Raw genomic sequence first — 18,194 nt, forward strand, 5'->3', positions numbered from 1 at the left:
TTTGCTATTTGTATTTGTGATGTGAAAATTATGGCACCCAAACCCTTGCTTCTATAAATGTAATTCTCTGGTTCTGCTTCTATATTCTTTCTTTTCTATTTTACCTAGGAATTTATCTGGAGAATTGTTGCTAAGCTGACTTTAGACAATGTGGTCAGTGCAATGGCAGCACAGTCTAAAATACAGTCCTAGCTCCCCCGACTACCTCTATGAATTCGTCAGTCAAATAACCACTCTGTCTTAGTTCTCTTCAATATAAAAGCAATTTAAATACTACTGAATCTCACTGGAAAATTATGTGAACTTGTGGGACATATTTGAGGAAAAGCCCCTTGGAAAATGTAATGATTTCAACCTATAAGATTATTTTTGGTTTTTAGATACTCTGAAGAAGGGTTTTTTGAGGAAGCAGGACTGTCGATCTACAATGGTGAGTATGGGCTCTGTTCTTTCTTCTCTTGTTCTTCTCCCTGGATAGGGACATGGCTGTGCACGTGCACGTGTGAGTGCATATGTACATGCACGCGCATATGCATGCGTAAGAATGCTGACTGTCTTTTAACTGTCTGCAGAATGCCTGTTAGTGGTCACAAGGCAGTCCAACAGGTCCAGAAGATAGACAAAGCATTGGCTCAGAGCCCACTGCCTGACTAGTACTCAAAGATTATCTTCTGTTGGTGGTTGCTCAGCTAACAATCAGCTGTGGGAAAAGAGCTTTATAAAATGTGTGTTTATGTGTGTGAGTTCCCACTCCCGTGTGCTTACTATTTGGCAGAGGATTGTACACATGACTACGTGATATAGGGGACAGATTAATTAGAGGTGAGTCTTTCTATGATTCTTTCTGAATCAAAATATGAGTGTGATTTCTGAGGTAGTATATGTATAGCTGGGGGTAGTTTTGCAAACATGTGGATATCTGATATGATTGTGTGGTTGTAGATGTTCATGTATACAGGTGTGTGTGTGCGCGTGCGTGTGTGTGTATCCAAGCCTGATTTTCTGTGACCTTTGCCTTATTATTCGACAGGCTGCCCCAGCCACGGAACCAGCTTTGAAGATGATTTGACCCTTGGAGCAGAGGGTAAGTGGCACAGCTCTCTGTGGTTGGGATCAAGGACGAGGCTATGCATTGGGTGAGTTAAGGATAGAATGGAAGGAGAGAACTGCTGAAAGAAGCAGCCCATCCCTGGGTCTCATCTGTAGGGAAGGAGCAGTCTCATTATGATCTAATGTGAAACTCAGAAAGCATCACTGCCCAGAAATACTTCCTCACCAGCCTGTCATGAGGTCTTCTGGCCCATCATTGGAGCTTTCCTTTGGCCCCTGGGAAGATAACATATAAAATCACCATAACATTGGCTTTCCAGACATCTTTGAAACTGCTTTCTGTATAAGAACCCCAAAGCAGCCTGAGTACTAGGTATAGGAGAGAGACTGCATTGCAGGACGCTAAGGGCTTGAATAGAGTGTGGAGGTATAGCAACCTACCAGTGTCTCCTGGGGCCTGTAGGGAGTCAGACTGAGGGGGCCAGGACCACTGGCCCGGAGGACTGAATGACTCTATCCTCCTCAGGACAGAGAAACTCTTGCCTACACGCCAGTCACAGTTCAGAAGTTCAGAGCCTCGGGGCCAGTTGTTCTTTGCCCTATCTGTCTGACTTCCAGGTCTGTGTTTGATAATCTTTAGACACTCCCACAAAGAGCAGAGTTCATGGGGTGCGGCTAGCCTGTAGTAGTGGCGGAGGGGAACAGAGGGGGGCTGAGTTTAAGTTCAGAGGGACAGCTTGGGTGATTTTCATTTCCCCTTCTAACTTTCTCTTTGCCTTTCTGTTCCCTGTCCAGCCACACTGTTGGCCACCAATGGCAAACTCTTCTCCAGGTAAGTGTTAAGTTCAGCCAGGCTGAATAATGTCTCCTTCAGGAGCTGCTGAACCGGGGTAGGTGTCAGAGTCAGAGATTTAGAACAAAGTTTGCACTAGAGAGTGAGATTTTCTAACCAGGAATGAGGCCATAGACTGAGTTTTTATAGTAGATGGTTCAAAGGTAGCCAGCAGGGAGTGAATTCACCCAGCTGGGCATGTTGTAGAGCCAAGGTGCAGACTGCTTACTGAGATTAGTATGACATCAGCTCTGATCCCTGCAGAAGTTTCCTGGAGACTGCCCGGCCCTGCCAGCTACCCCATCTTGGTTGCAGTTTGGCTTCCAGCAGCATGACTGGTGGGACCAACAAGACCAGTTCAAGGTAGGCACCGAGTTTGGCAGGGGTGTAAGGGCGGGAAAGATGAGAGGCAGAGGAGAATGGAACTGAGAACCATTGCCCATTTTTTCTGGGATATCTCTCTGGAGCTTTTATGCAGTCACATACTTGAGAAGTATGACCATATTTGCTTCAAGAATAGTAAGGAGGCAGAGGAATCTACTGCTCAGAGTTGGATCCTATGTGTAAAACACAGGTGTCTCCTCCACTGAACCTGGTAACCCACGAGGTGCAGTATTGGTACCATCACAGTTCCTGGACTAATATTACTAGTTCCGGGGCTTATTAAGTAAGGACTTAATAAAAAATCAATAAATGTATTGATTAATTGATTTTTTGATTGAAACAATAAAATATTGAGTCATTCAGGCAATTTTGTATCCTAGCGCAGGCCAGACAATGGCTGTACGGAGTTTGAAAAGATGAGCAGACAAGGAGCTCAACAATCCAATAGGGTGAACAAAATATACAAGCAAATAACTTTAAAACAAGTTGGAAAGTGATGAAAACTAGTGTGATATAATCAAAAGTGTCTGGAACTTGGAGTCAAAGTTTGAATCTGAGACCTTGTTCTCAGATTTATTACCCATGTAACTATCTTGAGTAATTTGTAATCACTGAGCCTTAGCCCTGGCCACACCCCAGCTCAATTAAATCAGAATCTCTAGAGATGAGACTCAGATAGCTACATTTTTTTAAAGCTCCTCAAGGTGATTCTAAGGTGCAGCCATGGCTGAGTACCAATGATCCAGTCTTATGCCCACAATTCAGATAAGGAGACTTAGGACCATGGAGATAAAATCAGCACGTAGGAGGCAAGCACGAGTGTAGATCCAGGAATTCCAATTATCCAGCTATTAATTAAGCAAGATGGTACCTATTTGGATCAAAAAGCCCAGCATCCTTTCTGAAGAGAATGACAGTGATTATTCAAAGTCTCAAACACTAATCCACAGCCCCTCCTACCCTCTTTGTTGTTTGGAAGCATAGTCCTTGAGCTCTACTGTCATCCAGCTAGGTGGTACAGAGTTTTGGATGTAAATACGTGTTGGTGCCATTCTGAGAGACAGAGAGCTTGATCTTCTGTCATGCAGGGCTTCTGTCCTGAAAATAGTGCTACCAAGGGGCCTACCTCTCAAAATCAGTTTTTGAATATACCTGTATTGATTAATTTTCACCCTCAGTGTGAGAATAAACTGAATTTTGTGTTCCTTACACACTCATTGCTTAGTTATCCCACACAACCACTGGGGCAAGCTGAGTAGGAAGCTGCAAAGCATTTGGCAAAAGCCAGCTACATCGCAGTGTGTGTAAGTGGGAACTGACTGGTTAATAACACAACCACAAGATTTCTTTGCATCTGTACTGCTTTTGAGTTTTCAAATCCCTCCATAGTAAATTTTCATTCATCTGGAATCCATTGTTCAAGTACTATGATAGAATCTTATTCAGTTTTTAAGCCAGGGCTGGATTGTAATTCCCACGTTTCAGACAGAGTATTTAGATTCAGAGAAGTGAAAGCTTTTCTCAAAGTCACAGTGGAAGGTAGAGAAATGGCCAGAAAAGTACCTCAGTCACCTGACACTTTGATTAGATACTCTGGATTACCCTATTTACCCAAACTCCCTCCTTTCAGCATCTCTGAGATTCTGGACAAGGTACAAGAAGATGCAGAAGATGTCCTCTTCAGTTTGGGCTTTGGCCAAGAGGACCACAAGGACACTTCTCGGATTCCTGCTCGATTTTTCACCACCCCCTCTCAGGCCAAAGGCATTGATTTCCAGCTCTTCCTGAAGGCCCAGGTGCGGAGGATTGAGATGGAGGACCCTTGCCTCATGCTGGCCAGTGAGTGTTATGACAGATCTGGGCTCTACTTCTCCCCTAGCCTCCAGACATTCACAATTGGGATTGGTGCTCCAGATCCTACATTCTGTTAGTCAGCTTCACTCAACCCTTCGTCTCTCGTGTCTATGTCCTCTTCTGTTGTCTTCAGTGAAGATAGAGAACTTTGACATCCTGCTTCTCTCTCGTGAAGAAACAGTCTTCAAGAGACCTCACATCACCATTGCTTTCTTTAGGCCGTCTCTCCCTTAGCTGAGTCAAATCAGAACAATGTCTTTAAATCTTCTCCCCATTTTCTATTTCTCAGTTGGGAATTATAGAATGTTCCCCATTTATAGCCACTACATTAAAATCATTTCCATTTAGAGCAATGGTTCTCAAAGTCAAATATGTTAAATTGCTCAGGGAGTTTATAAAACATTCATATTCATAGGCTTTTCTTCCGAGGGGGAGGAAGCTCAGAAATGTTTATTATAAACAAGCACACAGATGATTCTTATGTGTAACAATTCCACCACATCTAGGGAAACAATGATTTAGGTTGTCCTGATTCCATACTAAGGAAAGATATGAGAGAGCTTCTCTACCTGGATGAGGGATAAAATACTCTATTTGATTCTATATGTTCGAACATATTTCAAATTATATTCTGCTACACCCCCAACAGGACAGTGTTTCTGACAGTGTTGTTTCAGATTCTTTGCATCAGATTCAACTTAAAAGCTTGGTAAAACTACACTTCAGAGGTCCACCTGCTGAAACAAGGATTTTGAGTTGGAGTATTTTCACAAGCACTTTAGATGATTGCTATGCACACTAAAGTTTGAGGATGATTTATTGAATTTATTTTACGTGCCAGGTACATAATTAGGAGTTAAATTCTGGAAGAATAGCAGCTACACAAGAGGAACATGCTTCTTGCCTTTAGGAAGCTTACAGTTTAATAGATACATGGTTTATAACAGTGCTTTTCAAACACAGATGTGCGTATGAATTACCAAAAGATATTGTTAAAGTGCATGAGATATAGTCTGAGATTCTGCATTTATAACAAGTCCCCAAGCAATACTGATGCTACTGGGCTAGTGACCACACTTTGAGAAGCAAAGTCTAGTAGAAATGATATGGTCCATCTAAGTTTCTCTTCCTCAGTCCATTGCCTAGTAATTGCTATCCCTCAAATTTGTTGCTTCAAACAGAAGCCTTCTGTAACTCTAAAGTTTTGTTACTGTCTAAGATAATAATGTTGGTTTTGCCCTTTTTTGTCATCTAAAGAAAACACAGTGATAGAGGCCATTATTTAGAATATACTAACAGCAAATCAAGATTTAGAAAAGCTTCTCATCCTGTGTAGAATTAATTTTTGGACAAAAGGAAAATATCTATTTGAGATGGAGAGTCAAGAAAGTCAAGAAAGGGGATCCTGGGTGTCAAAAATCTAAATGGGAGAAACACTAGTGGGGAGATTGCACCTACTTTCTAAATTCTGAGCTTTAGGAAGGCTACTGAAGGAAGAGATATAAGAGATAATTTGCTGATTACCCCCAGACTCACAGTCTTCAACTCTTGTACCCAGGCAGGTTTAAGCAGGTACAAACACTGGCTGCCACTGCCGATGCCTTCTTCTGTCTCTACTCCTACGTGTCTAAGACACCTGTCCAAAAGTTCACACCATCCCACATGTTCTGGAATTGTAACCCAACTGATGTGCCATCTATCAGGATTCTGGCTCCAGAACCTGAACCTCATTCGCCCAGAGAGCGCCTCCGGAAAGCCATCTCCAAAATGTGCCTGTATACATGCCCCCGAGATCGGCTGTCACCACCCCATAATACTCCCAAAAGGAACAGTTTGGACCAAGTGGTGTGGGAAGTGATGGACAGAGTGAGAGGAGAGAAGCTGGTCCTCCAGCAAGACCCTGAGTTTGGGCCAGGTTCGCAGGAAGATCCTGTGCCCCCCATCAGGGGTACAGAGCTGCCCACCTCTTCCTGTCCGTGTGTCCTCTGTCCTAAAGAGGATGGACAGCAGGGGATGTCCACAATGCAGGCATCATCACAAACTCTGGATTCTAACTCCGAGGCATGCTGTTGCACACATTCTCTGCCCAGAGTAGATCTACAGTGGAACACAGACTCTGCACAGGTAAAGAGAGAGCTGTGGAGTCTCCAGGCCACCAATAAGGAAGCCCACTCAGCCAAGGATGAGACTTTCTGGAAAAGGAAGAGCAGAGCAAGGAAGAGCCTGTTTCAGAAGAATTCCACGGGCAGGAAGGTTAAGTCCTTGGACCTGTCCATCATCCAGCAGAAATGGAAGCAGAGCCAAGAGAAACCAGAACTGCCCCGATCTCTAACCCAGCAGCTGCAGGACGCTTTTGACTTGGAGGAGGTGAGTGGGTTGGAGGTGAGGGAGAGGCTGGTAGAGAAAGGCTCTAGATTCTTGCCTTGGGTAAAGGGAATCCAGGCTCCCCGTCCTCACCAGATATACCACTTCTTGAATTACATTCAGAAACCTTTGGGAGTGGGTTAACATAGAAGGAGAAAGACAGGCCCAGTTTCTTAAGAGAACCCAGGTTTCCAAAGCTGCTTTTCTAATTCCTCATCTGATCTGATCTTCTTTGAAGTTTCTCATCAAGCATACCTGCCCCTATCATTCGTGGCATCTGCACAAGGGTACAAATAAAGGCCAGTTATACACTAAGCTAAACACTATTAAATGAAATATGTTCTATTCTACCTTGACAAATACGTAACCATAAAGACCTGGAAGTCCAGGTTCAAATCTAGAATTCTCAGACTCTTAAGACTTCTGCACTAGAACATGACAGTGTGGGCAGAGCCACTCCCCAGCCCCTGGCCTGTCCCATTCTCCTCCCATGCCCCAATCTGTCCTGCCCACACCATAAGGGATTTTGCACACACATGTGAGAACACCCCAGCCTGCACATCCAAATGCCACAAACCCTCTACACACACAAATAGCCATCCATTGGTCATCACTCAGGCCTGGGGGTACAGACACCAGTGGAGAGGTCGGCCCGTGAGAGAACAGACAACAGGCAAAATCAGTACAGGTCCCTGAAGCAGGCTTAGGGCCACTTGAGCAGCATATTTGGGCACTCTAGGTAACCAAGCATGGTCTAAAAGGAGTAGTGCAGGATCCAGATGGGAGCATCCTCTAGGTCCACCAACTCTTCATCCCATGGACTCTCTAAAATTCAGAACTCCTCTTGCCTGGTCTATAGGCAGTGTTACCATTAAGTGCTGGGGTCTCTTGGAGAAGCTCTCAAATCCTTGCCACAGAGAAGCTGCGATGATTTTCATTATCATGTGCATGTGTGTCACCTCTGGGTAATGTAGAGCTGCACTTCAGCTCCTGACTTCCTCAGTACCAGGTTCCCACCACAAGAGAAGAGGCCAGGTCTCTCAAGAACGCTCAGCCTCTTCCCCACAGCAGCTTGCCATCCGACGCCTTACCCACCACTGGCTCTGACTGAGCTCTGCTGGGATCTTGGTTACAGGTTCAAATCAACAGTGAGGAAGAGGAGAGCCGCTGGCCAAGCGAACCCAGACACCCCCACCTCTACCAGACTTTCGCTGGCAAAGACTCAGGAAGTAAGTGGCTCTCTCGCTCTCTCTCTCTCTCTCTCTCTCTCTCTCAGGCAATGGTTCTCAAACCTGCACATTATAATCAACGGGGAAAATTTTTAAAATTTTAAAATTTTAAATTTTAAATTTTAAAATTTTAAATTTTAAATTTAAATTTAAATTTTAAATGAGGACCAGCCTGGTAGCATAGTGGTTAAGTTTGGTGCACTCCACTTCAGCAGCCCAGGTTCGCAGGTTCGGATCCCAGGCACAGACCTACACCACTCATCAAGCCATGCCGTGGTGGCGACCCACATACAAAATGGAGAAAGGTTGGAACAGATGTTAGCTCAGAGCTACTCTTCCTCAAGCAAAAAGAAGAAGACTGGTAACAAATGTTAGCTCAGGGCCAATCTTCCTCACCAAAAAAAAAAAACCAATGAAACGTCCCACATCCTGTGATTTTGATTTAATTGGTATGGCATGGAAAACAGTGACTAATTTTTTGTTTTTAAGCTCCTCAGATGATTCTATTATGGCTGGATAAGTACGTCTCTAAATCAGTAGTTCTCAGACGTTAGCATCAGAATCAACTGAAGGCTTGTTAAAATACAGATGGCTGGGCCCCATCTCCCAGAGTTTCTGATTGACTAGCTCTGGATAGACCCGAGAGTCTACTTTTCCCTCAAGTTCCCAGGGGATGCTGATGTTGCTGGTCTGGTGATCACAGTCTCAGAACTGCTGTTCTGGGGGAAATTCTGTATAACCTTATTATTCAAAATGTAGTCTACAGACCAGCAGCATTAACATCACTTGGGATTTTGTTAGAAATGTGCAATTGCAGACCCCACCCCAAACCTAATGAATCATAATTTTATCAAGATTCTTAGGTGACTCATTTGCACATTGAAGTTTGAGAAGCATTGTAGAAGTTTTGTAACAGGTGAGGACCAACTATGGAGATCTATATCCCAGCGCCTGCCTTCAGCTACTTTCTAATCAGCCCACATCGTGGGACTTAGGGAAGACTCTCCTGTGTATCTCACAGCTCTGTTCCTGTAGGCTCTGGCTTCCTTTCCACAGCCAGGGTCTGATGCACACAGCTCACCTTCTCCTCCTCAAAGAAGGACAATGAATCTCACATAGGCAATTATTGCTATAAAGGTGAAATTTCTTTCCTCTAGAGGTGAGTTTTGAGTATTAACTCTTTCAGAGGTATCCCTTATACCTTTGAACATTTTGGTTAAAGATTTATTATTTAAACTAAGTGAAAATTAGCCTCCTATATTTTTACCACCTATCCCCTAGGACCACAGAGAAACAAGTTGGCATCAGGGATAATGATTTTTCCAACACAGTAGGAAATGAAATCTTTCTTGAATTTAGTAACTGAATCTTGCTTAGAGTTCCCACCATTTTGGACGCCTTAGTACCATTTACGGCACTTCGTAGCCCAATAGCTTTTTTAGTTAATACACCAAAATTTCAGCGTCACTTGTCCAGAATCAGAAAGATCTTTATGATTCTAACTCTTTTAATTCTAATTCTCTGTGGTTTTAGGGCCCTAATCACACTTCTTTCTCTCTTATCTGTTACCTTCATCTCCAGGTACATAGACTGTACATATCCCGTTAGTCACTCACAAAAGAGGTAAATATCACATGGCAGGAATATGTTGTATGTAGTTGAAAAAGTTTAGGAAATAGAATCAAATGACCTACCCCATACTAATTCAATGATCTTGCAGGAATCACTTAACTTTAGTTTTGTCCCATGAAATAGGAGAATAATAACTTGTGTGTATATATATATAATCACATGTATATGAGGACTAGGCATTTATAAAACATTTCAACACCTTATAGGGAGTACGTGAAGGTAATGAAGCATATTGGAATAAAAACAATGATGTTGCCACTGATGATGATTTTAGAAAATGTAATCATGAGCATAAAATAATTAAATCACTATTTCCTGGCTCCACCCAGGAATAGAATAAAATACACGTCTCTTGGGTTTGGACTTGGCATTACTGTTATTCTTCTTTTAAAGCTTTCCTAGTGCATCAGTTTCCTATTGCTGCATAGTAAACAACCCAAAATGTAGTGGTTTAAAGAAAAAATTATTATTTCTCACTATTTTGTGGATTTACTAGGAGGTTCTCCTTCTCCTTCTGTCACCTGGGTTCACTCACACAGCTGCTTTGGCTAGCTGGCTGGCTGGGCTGGAAGGTCAAAAACGAGCTCACCCACGTGTCTGAGACCTTGGTGCTGACTGTCAGTGGGGCGCTTGCTCCACATGGGGTGCCATTCTTCAGTGGTCTAGCCTGTCGTTCTTCCATGGAAGTTCAGCAAAAACTGAAGTTGCAGTGCATTTTTTTAAGGATACGTTGCAAGTTGCACAATGTCCTCTCTACCACGTTATTGGTCAAATCAAGTCGCAAGGCCAACCTAGATTCAAAGGGAAGGAAAACAGACTCTACTTTTTAATAGAAGTGGCAAAGTCACATTGTAAAAAGGCATGTGGGATGGGAGGGTTGTTGTGGCCATCTTTATGAACAGTCTGTCACAGACAATGATTCTAGTGCACCGAGAGGGTTAAGAACAACTAGTTTAATTAAAGGGCTTTATCCTCACGTATTAAAGATGCACCGAGGGTTAGCTCTCATTCTAAAGCTCATTCAGCCACAGCATACAAAATTTGAAAAGGAAATTAACTGCTGGACTTATCAAATTTAAATAGAAAGTGTGGAGTATATGGTCCATAGCTAGGCTTCCCTGCCAAGAATTTAGTTTACTTTAAAATACAAAGCTTTGCTCAGGTCTTATTTGTCCAGCAGATGTCAGCTTCGCACAAGAAAATGCCAGAAGTCCAGCAAAGCAGGCTGTGTGTGGGATCTATATGGTTATACCTTTCTGGGCAATCATGCAATACCCAGGAGACCAGTTCCTCTCACAAACCTGTCCCATCTTTGGCTAAGTGTCAGTAAACAGAAAGATTAGAATTGAATTGCCAAGGAGGAAGTACTGCTAGGAGTTATACATTTCAAATAAGTAACTAGATTCCATTTTCTACCAGGGTGATGATTTCATTAAAGCAGGAGAGATAGTGGTTAGAAATGCTCTATTTCACTTATTCTAAGGCATACATTTTTCCACATTTTAATATCTCTGAAATAGAATGAGTCTTACAATTGGCAGTGTCAGCCAATTTAATTGTCCTTTTTTTTTTTTTTTTGCCTCCTTAGTGGAATATAAAATAATTATGATTCTTACAAAAATGGCTTATCAGATGCAGTGAAATACAGTAACTTTAGAAATTAAATGTATTTAGTCTCTCAGGTAAATGAGGAAGTGATTTTGTTGATTTTCCTTCTATGATTCTCTGGAAGAATGAGAGATCTCTACTCCACTGACACTTCTTTGGCTGAGGCACAGGGTCACAGTGGTTCCCAAATCTTTCCAATGTTCTATGCATTTGTAAAAAGCAGCGGAACATTGTTTGATATAGCGCGAGAAGATGAGAGGATGGTGCAAAAAAGACTGGGCGGGGTTCCGCTCTGCTGTACACAGAGGCTCTAGGAGTCAGAATCCACTCCACAGCACTAAGAACAACAGCAACAACGCGTCTGTTTAATCATCTTTTCACAAAGCTGTGAACTATCTCTCTCAATCCACTCCTCTATCATCCTTTAAGAGATCACAAGAAGGAGGAAAACCTCTGAAAGTAGCTCAGTACTGCCAAGATTACAGATCGTATGATAAATATGGAAGGAAGAAATTCACTCACCACCATGGAAGGCAGAGCTAGGTGGGGCACTTCCACAGATCTACTGAGAAACAACCCCACTCCGCCTCCTCCAGAGTCTGTAGTTATCACCAGAGATTAATTATCTCCCAGGATCTCTGTATCAAGTCCCAGGTGTTAATCTACTTCTTATTATAAAGGAGGGGTGTGAGCATGGGTAGGAAGTGATGCTATCAGCAGCACCCAGCCGGCCATTGTGCCCTATTGTATAGTCCTTGCACTGCACAGAGACGCTCACCTGAAGAGGCAAATAGAGGTGGAATCCAACTCTACTGAGGTTACCATTCAAAATCTCAAGGGTCTTCATCTTCTAAGAGGGAACTCCTTTATTTTCATCTACAGAAGATGAGTACCTTTTTTGTAATTAGCACAAGGACATCTTTTCTGTTAAAAGAGGATCTGATCCCCAACTATCAGCTTTCTTCCCTCCCACTCTCTCATTTAGTCTCTGCCAGAGAAGTCTTCATCTGCCTCTGAGTTCTTGAGAAAGGATGACCTCATCATTTGTAATAATTTGCATCATGCTTAAAAATTTCAGATTCACAGCCCTTTTTATTGGTTCCCTCTTGCTGAAATTTAAACCATTTGGCCTTTACCATTTATAAGAGGCAGAACCAAGAGAAAGTTTTTATTTTTCATTGTTGTTGTTTGTTTCTTTTACCAGACCTGGGGTAGCATAGGCCAATATATATTCTATTTGTGAAGTGATCATATCTGGAGGTAGGAGGTTTCATTTTATGGTCAACTCTGCTGATGGCAGTGGGAGAAGAGACAGGAGGGATTAGGTGGGGAGGCTGGTGCAGAGCACAAGATAAGGAAGGAAACTAGTCAGATAATCTCAAATGGTGGGTGGGTAACTCAAAACACTATCTGTACTTGGTGGAAACCATGTGAGCCAGGTAGCTACAGATTTGCTCTTGATGTAAGATTTTCCCATCTGTTAATATTAACAATAACAAATACTTATATACAGTCATCCCTAGGTATCCATGGGGGATTGGTTTCAGGACACCTCAAAGATACCAAAATCCACAGATGCTCAAGTCCCTTATATAAAACGGTGTAGTATTTGCATATAACCGACACACATCCTCCTGTATATTTTAAATCATCTCTAGATTACTTATAATACCTAATACAATGTAAATGTTGTGTAAATAGTTGTTGTATTGTTTAGGGAATAATGATGAGAAAAAAAGTCTGTGTATGTTCAGCACAGACACAACCCATGGTAGGCCTTTCCATCCACAGTGCAGAACCCATGGAGAGCTGACTGTATAGAGCTTACTACATGTGAGACACTATCCTTAGCACTTTATGGGAATTAAATCATTTAATCCTGTGATATATGTTTTTTATTGTTCCTCATTTTATAGATGATGACACTGGACACTGTTATTTTTATACCAAAATAAATTCTGAAGAGGGACTATCAGATAGGAAGTGTAGGGAGAAATGGGAAAAGGGAGGGGAGGAGAGGGGACATCCTGAGAATGTGACAATTATTTTTCTGCCTCATTTACAATTATTACCAAGGTTGTTTTGCATCTGTTGGGGAAATATAATTATAAACAAAAACAGAAAACCTCTCCAGAAAGGCGTAAAAGATAGAAAACAGTTTTATTTTTTGGAATAAGCATTAGACCAGAATATGATGTGCATCACAGACAATCCACTAAAGAGATTGCAAAGACAGAAGGAACTCTCGCCCTCATATGTAGCCAACCAGACACAAACCATTACATACATCTTGTCAAAATAAACAATAACTAGTCCTCAAGGAAGAGGACTTGACAGCACCATTTGTCACACATAGTTCATCCTTTATTTACCTGGTAATGGGAGTGGCCAACTGTGTTAGCTAATTGCCTCTATCCAAAGGAATAATAAAACTTCTCATATCTTTATGACAGAGGTAGTTTTGCAAGTTGGAGCCAGGCACCTAAGTTAGACTCCTCCTCTCCTGTGGAGACTGGGAGATAGGGGCACTATGGTCCTTGATGGTTACATTTCAAAGCAATGATTTCCATGTCCTTGAGAAAGACATTTCTGGGTTACAAAGGTGGCAAAAGGCTTACTTAGCCTTCAAAAAAGATTTTCATACATTTCAAAGAGACAAAGAACCTACAAGTTTTCTGAAGAACATGCTTTAAGAAAAGAGAACGGTGAGGGGGGAGAGGCCTCATTCATGACAGTGAAAATTAAGCATCTTATTTTTAATTTCTATTCGTTGTTACACCTCTGTATATCTTCTTTTCTCTTTCTTGGCCTTCCCTTTATCTTACTGCCTCATTTTTCTTTAGAGCTGTGGAAGACAGAAGGATAATCTCCATTGGCATTGCATAATGCCTATTTTCTGAGTTACACATTTCAAATGTTCCATGCATTACCAAGGCTATATCCAAGGCTGGCAAGCCACACAATTTCAGGTGTCAACATTCATGTAGACTGCAGTGTAAGCATTGCTCCTGGAGTTGCGCTGAATAGAGGCCCTGGCTGCATCCACAGTACCTTACCCAGCCCTTCAGTTAGAAAGAGCCTCTAGTGATCATATAGCACTTTCAGAGATATCATCTTGTGTAAGTCTTATTATCATATAAACTGTGTAAAAAAGAAAAGTGACCTAACAAGATCATGTGATTAGTTAATATCAGAGTCAGAACTAGAACTCGGGTCTCCTGGCTCTGAAACCAGTGCTATCTTCATCACAACTGATGAAAACACTGCCCTGAGTGTGCAGGAGTTCAGACTGTAGGTGTGGATCAGAGCAAGCCTCACTACCTGTAGTTGGATCTGACCTACATGAACTGTGTGCCCAGCCCTTTGAGCTGAGCATCAATACCCTCCCTACCTTTGTCACCACTTAATTTTCCTTGCCTTCCTATAAACTCACTGGCAAGAGGAATGTTGTACAGATTAAGCTGGAACTCTCACAGAATACTTGGAGTTCATAATTTAGTGAAAGACATGACAGGAAAGTCAACAATTATTTTGATTTAATTTCATTAAACGCCAACAGGACATAGAAAAATGCACTTCCTAGAAGATGACGTGTCCAGGGGAATCTGGACAGATGAGTAAAGGTTGAACAAGCGAGGGGTAGTGGAGGGGTGGAGTAAAAGAAGAAGCAACCAAACATTGATATCCTAGCGAGAGAGAAAAACATGTTCAAAGGCAGAGAGGAATGGGATGTCATAATATCTTCAGAAACTACACCTTGTGCTAGCGGGAGAAAGGGGATATGTGGGAGAAGATCAAAATTAAGAACAGGAAAGATAAATAGAAATCAGATTATGAAGCAAAAGTCTTCTGTGCTGTTTTAAATGTTTTGATTTAGTCTATGAAGATAAGGAGCCACTTAAAAATTTACAAAGGAAGTGACATGATTAGATTTATCTTTTAGAAAGATCATTCTGGCAGAGGTATGGGAGATGGACAGAATAGCAAGCCAGTGGAGTCAGGATAATCATTTAAGAGTCTACCACAAAAGACTGAGGAGAAATGTGATGATCAGAAATAAGATGAGAGTACTGGGGATGGAGGGGAAGAAGAGTGGAATTTTAAGATGTTTAATATGTACAATGGCTCAGCCTAGGACCAATCAGACTTGTGTTGGGGGGAGCGAGGAATAAGGAAAAAAAAGAAACATAGAGAAATGTTGAGATTTCTTCTTGGATGACAAAGTGAATATTAATATCTTTTTATTAAGAACAAAATATAGCGGAAGCCACAAGTTGGAAGGCAAATGTTTGAAGTATAATTTTCAAAAAGGCAAAATGAATAACTATTATGCAAATAGAAGATAAACATGTTCAAAGATTTTATTCAACTCATTAATTATAAGGTACCAGTAATATGTTTGAACATGTCTGAAGAGTATTTGAGAAGCTAGTTATATATAGACAACCTAATAGATTGCTGAGTTAGCTACAAAACTGGTTAATATCCAACAACACCATAAACTCTAATCTCTGGGGTTATTGGTCACACTGGAAAGAAATTATTTGTGTCTTTACTCAACATAAATTTGTAAGGTAACGTCTGCCCCTACAGAGTAGTAAAACAGCTCTGTAAGCAGGAACTCAAGAGTGACACTGCTGAAAAGACATTTGGTAATCTTGTTTGTCTATTTCAAGTTTAGAACAATTTAATGAGTTCGGATTTGGATATGAGGTACTTCTGAAATACTAAAATAGAGAAGTCCATAAGGCAGCCGCATATATGAATTTGAGGATAGAGTTCTTTGGAATTCACTGCTTACTTATTCTCGGTGAAGGCATGAGAAATAATAAATCACCTAGGGAGAGTATGCAGTCAGAATTTGGAGTGAAAAAGGAACCCTTAGAAACATTAATATTTAAGGATTGATTAAACAGAAGATGTCCATAAAGAAGTAGCCATATTGATTGGAAAATAAAGTTTCAAATAGAAGCCAAGTGAAGTTTATTTCAAGGAGAGTGTAGTCTTCAGTAACATATATCACAAAATATCCAGTAGGAAGGACAATGCAAAGATACCACTGGATTTGCAACTAGATAATGACTAGAAACCTTAATAAGAGTACTTTTACTTGTATGACAGGTCTCTAAAATATTAACATGAAAAGTGAATAGGAAATTATGCAAATAAAGTAGGTAAAGGGATCAAGAGACTCTAAGGAGTGTTCTGTTTAGTTTTTTCTAGCATGGAGAAGATTTAAGCGTGTGTATTTGCTGAAGGAAGAATCAACAGGGTGGGAGAGGCCATGCGTCAGGAGGGAAGGGAGAGTGATGATCTGAGGTCTCTGGAGAATTGGATGAGTTGAGATCCAAGTACTCTCGAAGGGTTTAGCAATGAGCTAAAGGTACAGATCTTTGTCTGTGATTAGAGGAAAGGAAAAAGGACAGGTGTGAATTCAGTTCCATTGCTCATCTGGAGAGGGAGTCAAGAAATCTCTGCCTATTGGTTTCTCTCTTTTTCCTGTTGGGTCATCACTAAGAAGTGTGAGACAGGGAATTGGAGGAGGATAGTAAATATCTGAGATTGCCACTATGGAAGAAAGCACAAGAGAAATATTTATTAGTAGAAACATGTATTAATATTTGACTAGATGAGTAATGTTAGGGCTCAGCTCAAGATGCAGAACACGGATGGAAACGGTTTTGAAATTTTCTCCAGCAGTGCTCAGCAATCTATATAAAAGAATAAGATAACAGGTTTTTTTGAAGAAGATTGGCCCTGTACTAACATCTGTTGCCAATCTTCCTCCCTTTTTCTTTTTTTCTCCCCAAAGCCCCAGTACATAGTTGAGTATCATCGTTGTAGAGTTGTAGCTCCTCTATGTGGGACGTCGCCTTAGCACTGCTTGATGAGCCATCAGTAGCGCCGCTCCCAGGATCCGAACCAGCAAACCCTGGGCTGTTGAACTGGAATGCTTGAACTTAACTGCTATGCCACCGGGCCTACCCCCTTTTTATTTTTAACTTTTTATATATAAGCATAAAAAAATAAGAGGTGAACTTTTTCAGAAATCTCACTTTATGGGAGAAGAGAAGAAATCCTAAGTCACATGACTTTTTGATGCTGCTGCTGCTAATAACTTTACCTATAGTAGTGAGAAATATTTCCACAGGTGGAGTATAAAAGTTACTACCAGCCCCAGTACCCAAAGTTGTCTCAAAAATGCATGATGTGTTTCTTTTTAATTCCCATCGCAGGCTTTCTCTGCCACCACAACAGCACGTGCTCTGACAGCAGTGGCTTCATAGAAGAGCCTAATTCCCACCTCTTCTTGCAGGAGGTTGTATTGCCTCCAACATCCAGCTCCTGCTCCCTGGCCCCACAAACTCCTGAACTCAGTAGGAGAAAGGCAGCGTGGTATATTGGAAAGAAGACCAGACTAAGAGACTTGGAATCTACGTCTGATGCTGTCGTGAACTGCACGCACAGAGAAGGACCTTAGGAGTGTCCCTTCATTTCTCTGCACATTGTGTTTCTCTACTATGTGGTTATTAAAACACATGACATGGACAGTGGTGAACTGGAAAAAGAGTTAATGTTCTCTCAAGCTTTGACCCTGCATAGGGCAGTTAGAGGACTTAAGGATGATCAAGTTTGAAGAACAAGGGTTGCTACTGGAATACTCTCAAAGGGCTCAAGCTAGATGAGGAAGGGATTATAAAAGAAAGGAGGAGGAAGATTGGCAACTTTCAGGCCTGAAACCTTGGTGCACCCTCCAATGGGACTCCCTCTGAGCCTCTACTCATCCCTACGTGCCCCCAACTAAATTCCAGAAGTCTTCACAATACCACAGTTTGGTTTTTCTTCTTGAGGCCTCAAACAAGGAGATCCACTTGGAGCCTCCCTCTTAAAATCGGCTTCTCCCTCTATCCCATATTTTGTATCTTCATAGGAAAAGAGATGAGTGGGATTCAGAGGCCCTCCTCTTGGCCACTGCAAAAAATTTACAGTATTTTCTGCTGGCAGAAAACAATACAAATAAAAATATTTTTAAACCTTGGCATTTTTAAGAGAGAATGAATAGGCATGCTTTGTGTTGGATGGAAAATGTTTTGTCAAGAAACAGGCCTTGAGCACCTACAGTACTCTACGGGGCAGTGTGTGGTACAGAGCATCTTAGACACATTCCTGCCCGAAGGAAATTTTAGTAGTGTGGGAGAGAGAGCACACACATACACACACATTTATGATAACGTATTATT

The 18,194-nt window shown here is 41.6% G+C and overlaps 1 protein-coding gene across 1 annotated transcript in view; it reads left to right on the forward strand.

The window, feature by feature from the left end:
* The window catches only part of TESPA1 (thymocyte expressed, positive selection associated 1), a 32,908-nt gene extending 14,927 nt beyond the window's left edge, over positions 1 to 17,981 (forward strand). The window contains exons 4-11 of the mRNA XM_058557519.1: positions 381 to 430; positions 1,031 to 1,084; positions 1,846 to 1,882; positions 2,147 to 2,245; positions 3,897 to 4,105; positions 5,679 to 6,487; positions 7,620 to 7,713; positions 17,190 to 17,981. Of these exons, the coding sequence (XP_058413502.1) occupies positions 381 to 430; positions 1,031 to 1,084; positions 1,846 to 1,882; positions 2,147 to 2,245; positions 3,897 to 4,105; positions 5,679 to 6,487; positions 7,620 to 7,713; positions 17,190 to 17,434 (1,597 nt within the window). The 3' untranslated portion in view covers positions 17,435 to 17,981. The remainder of the gene's footprint in view (positions 1 to 380; positions 431 to 1,030; positions 1,085 to 1,845; positions 1,883 to 2,146; positions 2,246 to 3,896; positions 4,106 to 5,678; positions 6,488 to 7,619; positions 7,714 to 17,189) is intronic.
* Positions 17,982 to 18,194: the final 213 nt, after the last annotated feature.

The sequence above is a fragment of the Diceros bicornis genome, chromosome 17 (assembly GCF_020826845.1).
Source record: "Diceros bicornis minor isolate mBicDic1 chromosome 17, mDicBic1.mat.cur, whole genome shotgun sequence".
NCBI lineage: Eukaryota > Metazoa > Chordata > Mammalia > Perissodactyla > Rhinocerotidae > Diceros > Diceros bicornis.